At 53.8% G+C, this 14240-nt stretch overlaps 5 protein-coding genes across 5 annotated transcripts in view; 1 reads left to right on the top strand and 4 right to left on the bottom strand.

Annotated features, from left to right (window-relative positions):
* The window catches only part of A1O3_05480 (uncharacterized protein), a gene marked incomplete at both ends in the record, with an annotated part of 2674 nt that extends 1048 nt beyond the window's left edge, over window positions 1-1626 (bottom strand). Inside the window, one exon of the mRNA XM_007735602.1 lies at window positions 93-1626. Coding sequence (XP_007733792.1) covers window positions 93-1626 — 1534 coding nt within the window. The remainder of the gene's footprint in view (window positions 1-92) is intronic.
* A 767-nt stretch (window positions 1627-2393) lies between these two features.
* Window positions 2394-5933, bottom strand: A1O3_05479 (uncharacterized protein; the record flags this gene model as incomplete). The annotated part of the gene is made up of 1 exon (XM_007735601.1): window positions 2394-5933. One exon carries the CDS (start codon window positions 5931-5933, stop codon window positions 2394-2396), a length of 3540 nt encoding a protein of 1179 aa, XP_007733791.1.
* A 2127-nt stretch (window positions 5934-8060) lies between these two features.
* A1O3_05477 (uncharacterized protein) lies at window positions 8061-8288 on the bottom strand (the record flags this gene model as incomplete). Its single annotated transcript, XM_007735600.1, has 1 exon — window positions 8061-8288. One exon carries the CDS (start codon window positions 8286-8288, stop codon window positions 8061-8063), a length of 228 nt encoding a protein of 75 aa, XP_007733790.1.
* Window positions 8289-9077: 789 nt separating this feature from the next.
* Window positions 9078-10745, top strand: A1O3_05476 (uncharacterized protein; the record flags this gene model as incomplete). Its single annotated transcript, XM_007735599.1, has 1 exon — window positions 9078-10745. One exon carries the CDS (start codon window positions 9078-9080, stop codon window positions 10743-10745), a length of 1668 nt encoding a protein of 555 aa, XP_007733789.1.
* An 891-nt stretch (window positions 10746-11636) lies between these two features.
* A1O3_05475 (uncharacterized protein) lies at window positions 11637-14110 on the bottom strand (the record flags this gene model as incomplete). Its single annotated transcript, XM_007735598.1, has 2 exons — window positions 11637-13742; window positions 13829-14110. The coding sequence occupies 2 exons, from the start codon at window positions 14108-14110 to the stop codon at window positions 11637-11639; spliced, it is 2388 nt and encodes a 795-aa protein (XP_007733788.1).
* Between the last annotated feature and the right edge of the window lie 130 nt (window positions 14111-14240).

Genomic DNA, 14240 nt, shown 5'->3' with positions numbered 1-14240 from the left:
ACCAGAAAGACCAGACAAACCAGAAAGACCAGACAAACCAGAAAGACCAGACAAACCAGAAAGACCAGACAAACCAGAAAGACCAGACAAACCAGACAGACCAGAAAGAGAAAGATCAGACGAGCGAGAAGAAGTAGACACTTGATCGAGAGCAGGACCAAGCGACTCGATGAACCAATGATCCGGTAATTCCTCATAGAACCAGTCGGATTGGTCAGGCGAAGGGAAGCGAAAAGAAGCAGACGGCCGACTCTCATTGTCGTCGTTGTCGTTGTCGTCGTTGTTGTCATCGTTTCCGTCGTCGTCGCCGTCGCCGCCCTGACGGGTGACGGCGTCCAAATCACGACCTCCCCAGGTGGTGACCCAGAAGGTCAAGCCGGCATAGAGTTTGATGAAGCTGTGGAAGTAAGCAAAGACAAAGTAACCCGGCAGGTAGATCAAGTCGGCGGGATGGCGACAGAAATACGGGGCCAATTTGATCAGCTTGGAGACACAGATGCACGTACCTAACATGAGCAGCGCGTCCCGGCTGTAAAAGTCGGTGGCGGTCAGCGAGTAGACCAGGGCCGCGTCGTAGAACAGGGCAAAGTTGACCAGCGAGGTCAGGTAGACGGCGTACACGCACCACGGCTGCGCGCGGTAGACGGTGCGGTCGGTGAACAGAGAGGCCGTGTTGCTGCGCCAGGTGGTGCGCGACGAGCGGAGACACTGGGACAGGAACCGCGGGTAGGTGCCGAGCACGGTCTCGATCATGGCCTCCTGGCAGTACTGCACCTTGATCTTCCAGCCGTGGGTGACGAGCCAGCACGTGATGAAGTTGTCGTCGTCGGCGTTCAACGGCCCACAGAGCCCGAACAGGAAGTGCTCGTGCTTGTACCGATACATGAACTTCGGGTCTTGTAGGATGCGGGTGCGGTATGCACACGTCCGGCCCGAGATGACAAAGACACCGCCGTCGACCGCGTTGGTGGCTCGGATCTCGAAATTATGTCGCTCCAGGTACAGCGCGCCCATCATGTTCCAGAACGAGGCGAACCCGAAGCCCAGATTCTCCCGCAGCACGCGCTTGTTCGTGCCCACCCCGCCCACTCGGCCGTCTTCGAAGGGCGCGGTGGCGGTCCGGAGGAAATCTGGGGATGGCCAGGAAACGCTGTCGTCGACGAGGACAGTGATGGCGCCGCGGATGTAGAACAGGGCACTGGCAATCTGTGCACGCTTGTTAGCAACATCGGTGGCTGAGACGTGAATGTCGATCGAAGGGAACGCCGCCTGGTACGGTCTGAGGATCTGCTTGGTGAGCTTCAATCGGCGTCTTCCTACCGTGACAATCCGGATTTCCAGCGGGTCGTTGACGAGTATCGAGGACAGACATTCGCGAAATCGTGCATTCTCCGGGTCCACCGTCGGGAGGATGACCGAACAATCTTTCTCGCTGATGGATCGGCGTGCGGGAACCGGTGACGGCTTGTAGAGGCAGAAGAACACTATGTGGACAACGAGGCGAAGGTAGCGGAAGATGAAAAGGAAGATGAAGGGGAAATTCTGAGGTTGGAGTAGCCCAAGTATCGCGGTAGGAGTGGCCCAGTCCAGCTGAGTGGCCGCGAGAGCGGCAATAATGGCCTCCATGGCTGTTTGTTGAACAGAAAGGCTCTCGACCACCAGTCCTGTAGGCGCGTATGGAGTGTTTATGGCGGAAAGGTGTGTTAGAAGATAGGTCAACATCAAGACAAATCCTTGGGAAGAGCCATCCCTCCGGTGAAGACTCGAAAGAATGAGACATTATCACAGGGCCAGAATAGAATCGAGGACGCCTTAAACAATGAAAGTAAACAAAGCACATGGGACACTCGTTGAAGACTGCCTGTGGAAGGGTTGTGGACAAAGAAGATTGAATTCGAGGCAGCTGCTGCGTTGTGTTTGCACCATGAAAGAATGAAAAACTCGCAGGCAGTATCGAAGGCAGTATCGGAGGCAGTATCAAAGGCAGTTGACTGGAAAAACTCCGGCGGTCAGGTAGTATTCATGCCCTGTCTGTACGTCCGAGACCCAAACAGCCTACCAAAGGCCACATCTTGCAAACCTATCATGTCCCCTACCCGGAGCCAAACAAAGGGGCTTCTTGTAGTCGACCTCGTCAGTGATGAGACGGCTCAACGCTCCTGGCACAAAAGAGGATGAATCGGTCAGACATCATCACCGCCCAGGAAGAGCCCCGGTTGCGGCGTGGAGGATCGCATACTGACCGGCTGATGCTGATGCTGGAAATAGGTCGATATCATGTACATTCAATATATGCTGACACAAATTGTCTGAAGAAGATGCACCATCCCTGCGCCGCGCTATGCAACTGGATTTCTGAAACAATTTGCAAACCCATCCGCATCACCCACTCATTATTCAAACGTCATCTTGATTTCGCCGTGTCCCGGCCCAGAATCGTCGTCGTCTGCCCAGGCGTTGTGCTCCAGATTCAAGCTCGCCATCGTTTGGGGGAGATCAGGACTAGAGGTCAAGCTCTGTCGACTCCAGTTTGATAGAGGAGGCTCGCTCGCGTGTGCTTTCAGCTCGGGTCGTACATTGGTAGAACCCTTGAGGCTCTCGGTCCGTGGGGATGGTACGGGTGTTAGACTCAGGGGTGGCAACGTGCTGACCAGCTCCCTCGGCTCCGAATACGTGTAGGATGATCGCCGACTTGGGTCTGGAGAAAGCTGCGGTGACCGGTGTGGACTTAGCCCGGGACTTAGCCGCGGAGAGGCAATCGAGGTCGGCCTCAGAGACGATTTCCTGGCCGACCGCACCGGGGAAGGGCGTGCCGGGTTGAAATCCACGTCAACCTCATCAGGGCGCGGGGGGAGGTTCATCCTGGCCACTTCCTCAGGCTTCAAGTCCGGTGGCAGTCGGAGATATTCCACATGCTTTTCTCCATTCTGGATCGAGGTGATCTGCATCGGCGGTAACGTGCTATCCAACTCCCTCACTTCGATCATTTCACTCTCGAGCTCTTTGCGAATCGCGTCAATGTCAAACAACACGTTCCCGTCCACCGCGAAGCTTGACTCTTTGTGGACGCTGTTGGTCTTCGTCTGGGGCGCGTTGTTCTGAGTGTACGTTTCCCAGCCTCGCTTCTCCACCATCTTGCTCCTTTTGAAGAGTCCGAAACGCTTCTTCTCGGGCTTTCCCTCGGCCCTCCTTCGGGCATCGTCTATTTCCTGGATGAGTTGTCGCTGCCGTTGTGCGTGATTTTCAGGGTCTGGATCCTCAATCTCGGTAAACTCATCGCTCTCCACTTCCCAACCTACTTCTCGCATCAGACGCGGCATGGCAGCACGATAAGCCATATGGCCATTCACAAGTTTGCTGACGTCGAGGTTTTCGACACCTGGAATACCTTCCACCGGCGCAAGACCCGCGACACGCATGATCCCGCCGGATGTCGCGCGGAAGAGGTAGCCTAGAATCCAGTCATTGGACGCATAGCCGTTGAGAAATCGGCCAGACACCACCGAGCGGGCGCGTAGGTAATCATCCTTTTTGGCTACCACCGGCGAACCGAACAGATACACATTTTGCACCAAGCCGTACCCTCCTCGTCGCGATAATTCTTTCAGACAAGAGAAAATGACCCTGGACCCGAGAGAAAATCCAACCAAGGTGATGGGCCTTTGGCCCAGATGTCGGTCCATGAGAGAATCCGCCAAAATGAGCCCAGCAGAGTTGGCCCGATCCAAAGAAACACTCCAAGGGTTGTCGATCAAGTACGCTAATTTGGAAAGCACCACCGGAAGCTGGATCGACGCCATGAGAGCCACCAGAATGGTACTGCCGAGGACCTGCTGGACGGTTTGCGTCAAGGCCTCGGTTGCGAGGATGTTGATGGTGTCACCCATCGATTGGAGCATTTCCGGCTCCCACAGCAAAGAATAAATATCACCCATGATGGGGTCGATGGTGCTGTAAGGCAGTCGGACGTCGTCAACCTTGCCATTCATCCAACCAGAAATGGTCAGAATCAGGTTGAGTCGCTTGTTATTGTGCAGGGGGCGGTATTCGAAAGTTTTGACGTGGCCTGTCCGCCGGTCCGATGCCCGAACGGCAATGGTACCACCAGCCGCCGTGGCCGCCGAGGTGATCAAAGCAGCTCCGCCGACTCCGCCCAGGAATCCGGCAGTACCTGTGACACCGATGGTCGTGAAGCCAGCAGCGAGACCTGCCCCGATGACAGGCGCCAGCAATCCCGCCGAGAGCCCAATGACTAGACCGCCGCCGACAGTTGCGAGGCCCATGACCATGTATCTGCGCTTTAGACCCAGCTTGCGTCTTTTTTCCATGTTGGCGGACTCGTCCCAACTCTCTTGCGTTTCTGCCTCTTGCATTTCCAAGGCATCAATCACTCTTTTCTCAAACCGACAGATCTGGGCCCAGTTAATGTCCATGGTCGAGGCAACTCTCTCCAGCAGTCGCCTGGATCGAGCATCGTATACACTGTCAGAGATCAGGACCAGAAACAGGTCGCAGAGGACGGTCCAACGAAGATCAAGATCGATCTGTTTGGTGTGCGGCATGTCTTGCGGGCCGTGTACTTCCGGAACTGCCTCTTCATCCTTGATGTCCTCCAGAGTCTCGTCACTGCTCCTGAGAGAGGAACGAGAGACTGTTGAGTCCCCGTTTGCGGACATCTTGGGCTCATCGCTGGCCATCGGATTTTTGACCCTGGCATTGACCATCAGCGGACTGACCAGATCTGATGGCTGCACCCCATGTTCGGCAAGTTGTTCAATCATGATCTGCTCCGCCTGGTTGATGTCCATGTGGGTATAGAGACGCAGCATCATTTTCTGTCCCCACATGTCCATGCTTTCCACGGCCTTCATGGTTTCCTTCCTGGTGGCTTTGGTTTTTTCCATATCAGCCAGGGCCTCAGACATTTTGTGAATCGTCAGGCGGACCACGCCAACATAGGCTATGCGCTGGCCTTCAGTCAGCAGATCCTTTGTAGCTTCTAGTTGGGTAACAGCGTCTCTCTGGTCTTCTTCTTGGTCGTGCTCGATATCTGGTTCTGTTGGTTTTCGGCCATTTTGGAATAGATAGTTGGTCTCCTCGTCCAAACTAGTGGCAGACTGTGCATCTTCGTCCAGCTGCACCCTTGTATATCCTTTGCCCGCCCCTCCGATCCCGGCATAGGGATTCATCTCTTCTTCCGTTTGCCTGTTCCCCTTGGCGATGAGCCGACCGTCGTCATCATAGACGTCGAACTCGTCCAGAGCCCGCATCGCTTGCCACTCCTCTTCCTCCTCCTCCTCCTCCTCCTCTTCTTCATCGTCGTCAGCTGGCTGAGCTCCTGCCACTTGTCTTTGATGAGACCATTCAGAGACCGTAGGAGCAATTGTACGATGCTCTCGTTTTGGGATGACAGTAGTGGACGAAAGTTGAGAATCCCGGGGGGCCGAAGTCTTGTCTGACGCGGGTTCTTGATCCGTCTCTGGAGCTGCCGACTTGGCTGCTGCTGCGATGACATCTTCAGTGACCGGCAGCGCAGGTTTGTCCTCGGGGTCCCCATCTTCCCGCACCCTCCCCCTGTCTCCTTCACCATCTTCTGAGTGTCCAGTCGCGTGAGTGGGAACGTCCACCTCTTCGCCTGGTCGCCCCCTGCGCTCATCCGAGTTTATTACCACTTCGTCCCGCTCGGTACTTCCATTATCTTGCACAGTGCTTTTGCCATCGAACCCTTCGACATCGTGGAAAGTGTCGCTCTCATCTCCACTGTCATCGGACTCATCACGACGTGGCCTGCTCACCGGTCTTTTTGGTAAACCGAATTCGTCGACCTCGGGTTGTTCGAGGCCGGATGGAGAGGAAGGTATACTGCTGGGAGGCGCCTTAAGAGTCGAGTTTTCAATACGAAGTTGCTCCTGAGAATTGGTTCCGCCGGTCATAATGCATAGGTGGGGTGGTAAGCATGAGACATGTGCCTCAAAGCCAGCCAAAAGAGAAGCACTGTATCGTGGTGACTAGTTCCGGAGATCCGAAACAAAGGGCACATTCATATAAGAACTACCGTAGACTCGCACAACTCAGGTCAGTGGTATGGGAGGCGCATGGCCGGCGGCTTTGACGCTTTGTCTCTGTCAACAATCGAACCACGTTGACTTGACCTCGCAGTCCATCGCTAGTTCGAAGTACTAGTAATAGTCGATGCCACCACTGCAGTGAACAAGGGCTTATCTTGGCAGGAACGCTTGCCGCTTTGATTGTCTCACGGACCACTAAACTGATTCCGGCGGAAGACCGCGTCATTTTAAGTACCCTATATGTCTACCTAGGCAAGGAGACAAGTTGACCATGTCCAAGGGAAAGGTGCTCGCAAATTTGAAGGACAACCCTCTAAAAAGCAACTTCCTTGCATTCTGGGATTGCCAGCTTATGATTGTTCTAGCAGGCTTTGAATTTGAGAGCTAGGTAATAGGGTCTGCAAATAGATAGGTGCGGAGGCCTCCTCGGCATAAACCACGTAGGACTTCAACACCTAAGATTACTATCGACCAAGTCTATATCAAGGCTGTTGACCATCCAGTGCCTCGTTCGGTTGCGCTGCCCCTAGATGAGGAGTACATAACTGAAAGTTAGGGTTGAGCTTCGCAGAGTTGGTGTCCTTGGGGTGGGTGCCAGATTTAAAGACGGTTTATCTTACTGCTACTTCGACAGGAATTAGGAACCCTCCAGCTCTACCGGATAATTATCTACTAAGATACTAGATATACTCTACGGCCTCCCTAAGTAAATCTTCTATTTCGAGTATTGAAATTCTATATCTAGAGACAGTAGCTCTCTACTTGATAGAAGGACCGCCGTATAATCCGCCATATATTTTGGCACCCAGCCTTATCCCTTGGCGAACTTAATTAGTGCTAGTCACTTATTAACGGTATATGGATTATTATTTCACAATCATCTTCAACAATCAAGCCAAGTCACTGAGCTTACTCAGTGAAACATCTTCCTTGGTCTAGTGGTCATGAGTAAGTCTTCTACCAACCTCAATATGGTTCTTCGTATCCTAACATTCAACTAGTTTCCGCTTGTCAGTACTCTTCGAAGGATTAACAAGTCGCGGGAGACCGGGGTTCGATTCCCCGAGGGAGAGCTTAATTTCCATCATTTCTTTTTTGCCCGCCCTCATTTATATTTTTGGGGTGGCAATAGTTGCAACAAGCGATTCTATTTGATGAGATATCATCAATAACGTATATGTGATTAAAGGAAGCAAGCATTGCTGGTTGGCATGAGAAGAGTGGTTATACGCCAGCAGTGTCTATTATTGTGTCATGAAATAATTGTCCAAGCTGAAGTTGGGAGTCACACTGGCGGCATCCAGCCTCAAGCAATCACCACACACGCTCGAAAGGGTGAGAGGATGACAGTTGTTTCGTGGTTCTCAAGTGTCGATGCATTGCAGGCCTAGGTATCAACTGGAGCCAATCTCTCAGCAGAAGTGGGAAACGGCAATGTGTTGACCGCCTGGGTACCGTACGTTGAGTCCTACTCAACTGGGATGGATGAATCAAGCGCCATGTGTACGAATACATCGCTCATCTTTTTTTCTAGGATCGTACTCGTGGTCTGTGAGACAATCAAAGCGGCGCATGTTCCTACCAAGATACTCCCTTGTCCAGTGTAGTTCAAGTTGGTAGTATCGACGAGCGATGGACTGCGAGGTCGAGTCAAGTCAACATGGTTCGATTGTTGGCTAGAGTCTTCAGGGATATCAGACCATCGACGTCTCATTCCCAGGCATCCTTAGAGCTGATCAACTCGTGGCCGTACCAGGTATTTTGTGATAATACCCTGCAAACCCACGAACCGAGTCAATACTGGGCGGTTCATCTTCAGGACTCAAGCAAATATTCAATGACAGTGTAACCCTGATTGTATTGAGAGAAGAAACCCGGCTGTACATTTTACGTCGTCCGCCTTATGCAATATACATTTTTTCCTTTAGTGTGGAACCAGACGCCATATGGATGCCCGTCAGCCATGCGCCACCGAATACACTTCTTCACCGTTCAATTCCGCTTGGTGAACCTCTCCAATGCCGAGTAGTCGCCATCGTCCATCTTCGCCCAAACTGCCTCGATCCTAGCCCGGCGCTCCAGGCCTGTCTCGCGATTCTTCTTGCTCTTTTTTGTTCGCTCGCCCGATAAACATCTGTTGACTTCCCGTTTGATCTCGTTGCAGCCGCCGGTGGCCTTGTAGAGGAAGCCTCGGGCGTGACATTCGTCGAGTGCGGTCATGATCTCTTCGCACCCTATGCACGGTCAGTTCTCCGGCCGATCAATCTTACACCCGTCTCCCGTATGAGCTGGACAGCGGCTCTGGAAAGGGTAGTACCCCGGGATAAAGAACCACCATCATAGTGTAACGGGGGAGGCTCTTATGCAACTCTGGGATCTCGATCGCCACGTACCGACATTGTCTTTTGTGTGGAGATGGGAATGCATTCTTTCGGAGACTCGTCTCCAGTATTGATCATGCGGTTCGAGCCACGCCCACATGGGTCTCTCACTGATCAGCAGCGACGTTTCGCTGTGGTGTATGACTACTCCCTGGATGATTGTATGCCCGGGCTTCTGCTTCAAGTTCCGCGGACATTCAAGAAGTTCGAGCTTGTCTCCGCCAAGAGCAAGTCATCGCTGCTTTTACTGCTTCCACTAAAGTTCACCTACCTGGAGGTACATGTATAGAGTACATGTAGATAATAGTAGATACTACCATTATTAGCTTTTGCACCGTGACTCAACCTTACAAGTCTCTATCCTTCTGAACATCTTGTCAGGATCCCGTATGTTTGAGTCGTCAATATCGGTTCGACCCATGTATATCATGACGCAAGTGGACTAGCATTCTCGCTGCCTTAGTCAGGCTGCTGTTAGTGGAGAGCCGATCAATTCTCCCCTCACCGCCAAAAAGTTCGAAGATTCTGCCGCCTTTTTTGGCGAACCCATTCAAATTATCGCGGCCGCTGGCACGAACTTAACAGTAACCCTGGAAGTGGTTGCCGCCAGTCAAACACCGTCGCCAAAATGTCAATGACACTAGCTACGACGTGGGTGAGGAGAGGTGTCGCCGCCCAGTTTCCCGTCAAGTACCAGGTCGACGAGGCCGAACTGAGCCGCATTTCGAAACTCGCTCGGCTACAACTCGAGGATGCACAGGAGGATTTGGAGACTGCACAGAACCCAAAGAGAGACGATGAATCAGACGAGGCAGACTCAGACACGGGCGTGCCCACAGTCGACGCCGCACAGTCGAGCAAAACCGCGGTCGGCGAACCGGACGATCTCAAAGAATACAATCTGGACGACTACGACGAGGAGACAGTCGATGAGCAAGGGGAGAAATTCGCCATGTTTGGCAATGTAGGGTCGCTCGCATATCACGCACCACATGAAAAAGACCCATATCTTGTGCTGCCGGACGGGGAGCAGGATTCAGACGATGAAAGAGAAGAACTACAAATCTTGCATTCCGATAACCTGATCCTGGCGGCAAAGGTCGAAGACGAGGTGGCACATCTCGAGGTGTTCGTGTACGAAGATGAGGCGGACAACCTGTACGTCCATCATGACATTATGCTCCCCGCCGTGCCGCTGTGTGTGGAGTGGATCAATGTCCCCGTCGGCAATGATGCTGGGAAGCGGACCGAGGGGAATTTTGTCGCGGTGGGTACGATGAGCCCGGAGATCGAGGTGTGGGATTTGGACGTGGTAGACGGCATGTATCCCAATGCAATCTTGGGCCAGGCGCCTGAACCCGAGCCACAGGACGGAGGCGACTCGAAAAGCAGTGAGAAGAAGTCGAAAAAGAAGAAAAAGAAGGCCAAGCCCAAGTCCAACGACGAGTACCACGTTGACGCTGTGCTTGCCCTTGCAGCGAACCGACACCATCGGAATCTGCTCGCGTCCGCCTCGGCAGACAAGACCGTCAAGCTTTGGGACCTCAACACGGGCCGATGCGCAAAGTCATACACCATGCACTCCGACAAAGTATGCGCGCTGGACTGGCATCCGACGGAAACAACTGTGCTCCTGAGCGGGAGTTACGACCGGACCGTCGTCGCCACGGACATGCGGGCCCCCGACGCCGTGGCTCCGAAATGGGTTGTCGAAGCCGATGTGGAGAAGGTCCGATGGGATGTCCATGACCCGAACTTCTTCTTCGTCACGACCGAGGCGGGCACCGTGCACTACTTCGACGCGCGAAACATCCCGACTACTCACGACAAGCTCAGTAAGCCGGTCTGGACACTGCAGGCCCACGATGGAGCGGTGAGCTCGTTCGACGTCAATCCCACTGTTCCCGGGCTGCTGGCTACTGGGTCTGACGACAAGAAGGTCAAGCTGTGGAATGTCGAGGACAACAAGCCTAGCATGGTCGTCTCGAGGAATCTCGACGTGGGCCGTGTCTTTGCCGTCCAGTTCGCGCCCGACCCGGAGGTGGCTTTCAGGCTCTCCGTCGCCGGAAGCAAGGGCCAGCTCCAAGTCTGGGACATTAGCACCAACCCCAGCGTGAGAAATGTGTTTGCCGGGAAGGTCAAATTGCCCGAAACGACCGGCAAGGAGAGGTTCGTGGCCATCAACGACAATGGCGACGATGAAAGCGACGATGATGTGGAAGATGAGAATGGGGCGCAAGGCGGAGTGCCGACGGGCGCGGGTGGACAAGACTGGGAGTCAATGGACGAGGATTGAAAAAAGAGAAGGAAAAACTGTCCATCGACATCGAGTCATCTCGAATGAGTGGACCACCAACCTTGCATTGTTCGATACCTACCCTTCTACAGCCGTGAGATGACCGACGCAGAATGCCATGGTTGCGAAAGTTGCTTGGACTGGGCTCTGATTTCGCAGTGAGCTGCTCATGCTCTGCTTCTGCCCTCACAGCCTCGATTTCAAACCATATTCCGAGTCGGCGGCAGAGGATAGTCGGCAGACTTGAGCATCAGCGTACGCACAGTTGGTCCATTACACTGCCATCATCCCATCCAGACCGCGGTGGGTGGGAAGGCTGCCTTGTCCAGCAAAGTTGGATATTTGACGCTATCCCGGGCGGGATTCCACATATACAACAGCGGTGGTCTGGTTATCAGAAAGAAGCCTGCCTATGATCATGTGCCGACGCGAAGGACGGTTGTGCACGCATTATCCAACTAACGGTGAGAGCAAGCTCCTAGTAATCCCAGGTCGGGCCACCTGAATGCGACGAGTCGAAGGATGGATTGGTTGTGCGATGGTACATGGTTAACATTTTGTAGCGCTCTCGAGAACTTTATGGGTTATTCTCCAGCAGAGCCAGAAATCACATCTACCGTCTACCTATTTGTTCCTACTTCGAAATCCGTATCTGCGTCCATTTCGAGTAAGAACGTACTTGAGAATCTCGTAGAAGGTCACCAGCCTGGACCTAGAGGCCTTTGGTCGGCCCCATCCCCCTGCCTCTTTTTTGTCAAAGGTTGGAACGTTCCATGTTCTCTATCAAAGGGTCGCAGGGGGAGCGCATGCTATATAGTATAGTATAACCAGCCTCTCTGGTTCAAGGGCAAGGCTGGGAATGCCCAAGTTTGACATTTTTCTTGATCCAACCTAGACAAGCAGAATCTCCTCCAAAGCGAATGGCGGCAGTTGAACGTGCCGGTCCCATTCGTAGATACCTTTCCACTCCCAGCGTATCCCATCCTCAGATGCACAAACCACCAGTAGAGGATTGATGGAGCCTTGGTAGGGGATCGGGACATTTGCCGGCCCTCTGGCCGGACACGCTTGAAGCATAATACCCTTCGGCAGGTGGTCCAGGTGCCGCCGGGCGATTTCGGCCAGTTTGTTCTCAAGGGAGCCCTCACCGAGGCCTAAATCATCACTCTGCAGCCCACGAGCCGGAACGTCAAACTTGAATGCAAGCCACCTGGCCCGTAAGCCTTCTGCAGTGATGTGGCCATCTTTCATATCCACACCATCAGAGGCCGGAAAAGTTTTCTCGTGGCTCGACGAGCCGGTCGTCCTTCGAGGCATTGTCGGCCGACTAGGTGCCCAGTGGAAGCCCGGCACACCTCGAAGCCTGGGGGCGCTGGAGACCAACGCGCCCGTCGATATCCTCTTGCCGACCAGGCGCCTCCACATCTGTGTAGGATCCGACGTCTCCACGTCACCGGCGAGGAGATTCCATATAAGTAGGTCGTCGTCGTCGCGGGTGGCATGCCGATGGCTGAGGAGGGCGGCAGCCTCACCAATGCTGACAAAGCCCTGTGCGATCTGTTGGTCTTCTTCTGTTGCCACGGAGCCTCCGCCTTCAAACAACTCCATGTCGGTGATGTCGTCTGGAGGGAGCAGGTACGAGCGCATCATGAACGGGATCACCATGTCGACCCTTCCGCGGGCGTAGACTGTCTCCAGTGTCTCTCTGACACTGATCACCTTGTCGTCGCGGCAGAGCAAGACGAGGGAATGCCTACCTCGCATTGCTTCCAGCAACGTCCAAGCCCTCATGTTCCAGTCGCAAACGAGTAGCGCGGCCAGTAGTTGCTCACAGGTCTCGGGGCAAGGATCGGAAATATCAATGGTCATGATGTCACGGTCACAGACAAGCGTGGTCTCACTGGTGGAAAAGATTCTCGTGATGTTCGCGATACAATCCCAGCGTAGATCTGGCTCGCTTGGAATGGCAGCGGTGTCCATCCAATACGACGAACACCCCATTGACAAGGCCAGCTTCGAGTAGCGCCGGTGCAGGCATGAGTTGAACCCCGTGCCTTCGGCGCCACCACGGTTGGGTCTGCCTCCCTGGCCGTGGCTCCAGACATGAGATATGGTCAAGGTCTTCTCTGTGGACTCACAGTAGCGTAGACCTGTTGCATCTGTGGCCGTGATGTCGACTGCTTTGGGGCCCGACACAGCGATGAACGATTCCCTGATCCAAAAGAGTCGATCGCAATCTCCTCGACAACCTGGCGCGTGAGATGATTGATTAGTCACTGGTGTTTGCTCGAATCGCCCACATACGATCGAGGACACCCCGCTACATTGCTTGGATCCTGAGTTGCAGATTGCCAGCTTCGTCCCGAAACAAGCATGGTAGACTTGGTGAAAACGCCGAAGGTCGGTTGAAATGGATGCTCGGTCCTCGGTGAGGTTCCGGTACGCCCATGCACAGAGGTATGGTGTAGCTTTGAGCTCCCTGTCCAGGATCCGTCGGCGACACTCGACAACTTCCGGCACAACATCCAGAAATCGGATCGAATTTAATCCTCTCATGTTGTAGTCGAACCCTTGCAGCTGCCGGCCCACCGCCGCCCCGAGTCTGAGCAGCAGGATTCTAGACCACGAGGTCCAGAGAAAGGCACATACTATGATCCATTTCTGGTCTTTGGCGCCTTGTTCAGACGCAAGATCGAGACTCGTTCGGAGCAGTTGAATGGTCGCATTCAAGAGTCGCACAATCGATGCCGGGCCGTACTGACGCGTCAGCTGGGACTGCGCGATACATAACACCAGGCGCAGGACGATCGTATCCACGAAGTTGACGACGAGCAGGTTGTCCCAAGCAAGGTCTGAGACCACCTCGGCATGATGTTCTGCGCCATTAAGCGGTAGCACATAGTGGTTCTCTGATACAGTACCGAATGGAAGGGCGTCCAGAATGGTCGGAGGAGTAGCAGGCTGCTGTCCCAGGATCTCGATGGCGCGGCCGAGAACCTAGCAATAGCAACAATCAGTCAATGGCTACCTTCCGTTAGTCCGTACAAGCGCGGTCCCCAAGCGAAAGGATAGATTTCTCTGACCTGACCCTCAATATCTACTGCCCTCCCTAAGTTAGGAGGTCGCCATGTTGCACTGTAGCTTGCATCCAAGCGTGCCAGAGAAAACTTAGGGTCTTCGACATCTTTGGAAAACTGCAGGCACAGCCTTCTTGCCGCTCTTTGATCAGGAAGCCCATGTTCAGAGTCATGGTCCACGATCTGATGCCACTCGTACACGCTTTTCCGCTGGAAGTTCTCGGGATCCCGCCAGATGGCCTTGAGGCGGTCCTCGCTGAAGGCAAAACGGCTAGGCCGCAGCGACATCGACATCGAAGGATGTCACTCTCACTCTCGAATACAACGTGTCTGAAACCTTGGGCTCGCAGTGGAGTGGGTATTGGTGTGATGTAAGGACTATATCTGTCGCTATACCAGATCTCTCAGCCTCGCTGAC

Source organism: Capronia epimyces, assembly GCF_000585565.1.
Source record: "Capronia epimyces CBS 606.96 chromosome Unknown aczIQ-supercont1.4, whole genome shotgun sequence".
Classification (NCBI taxonomy): Eukaryota; Fungi; Ascomycota; class Eurotiomycetes; order Chaetothyriales; family Herpotrichiellaceae; genus Capronia; species Capronia epimyces.
The sequence above is the reverse complement of the archived record's forward strand: the minus strand, read 5'-3'. Positions and strand labels throughout refer to the sequence as shown.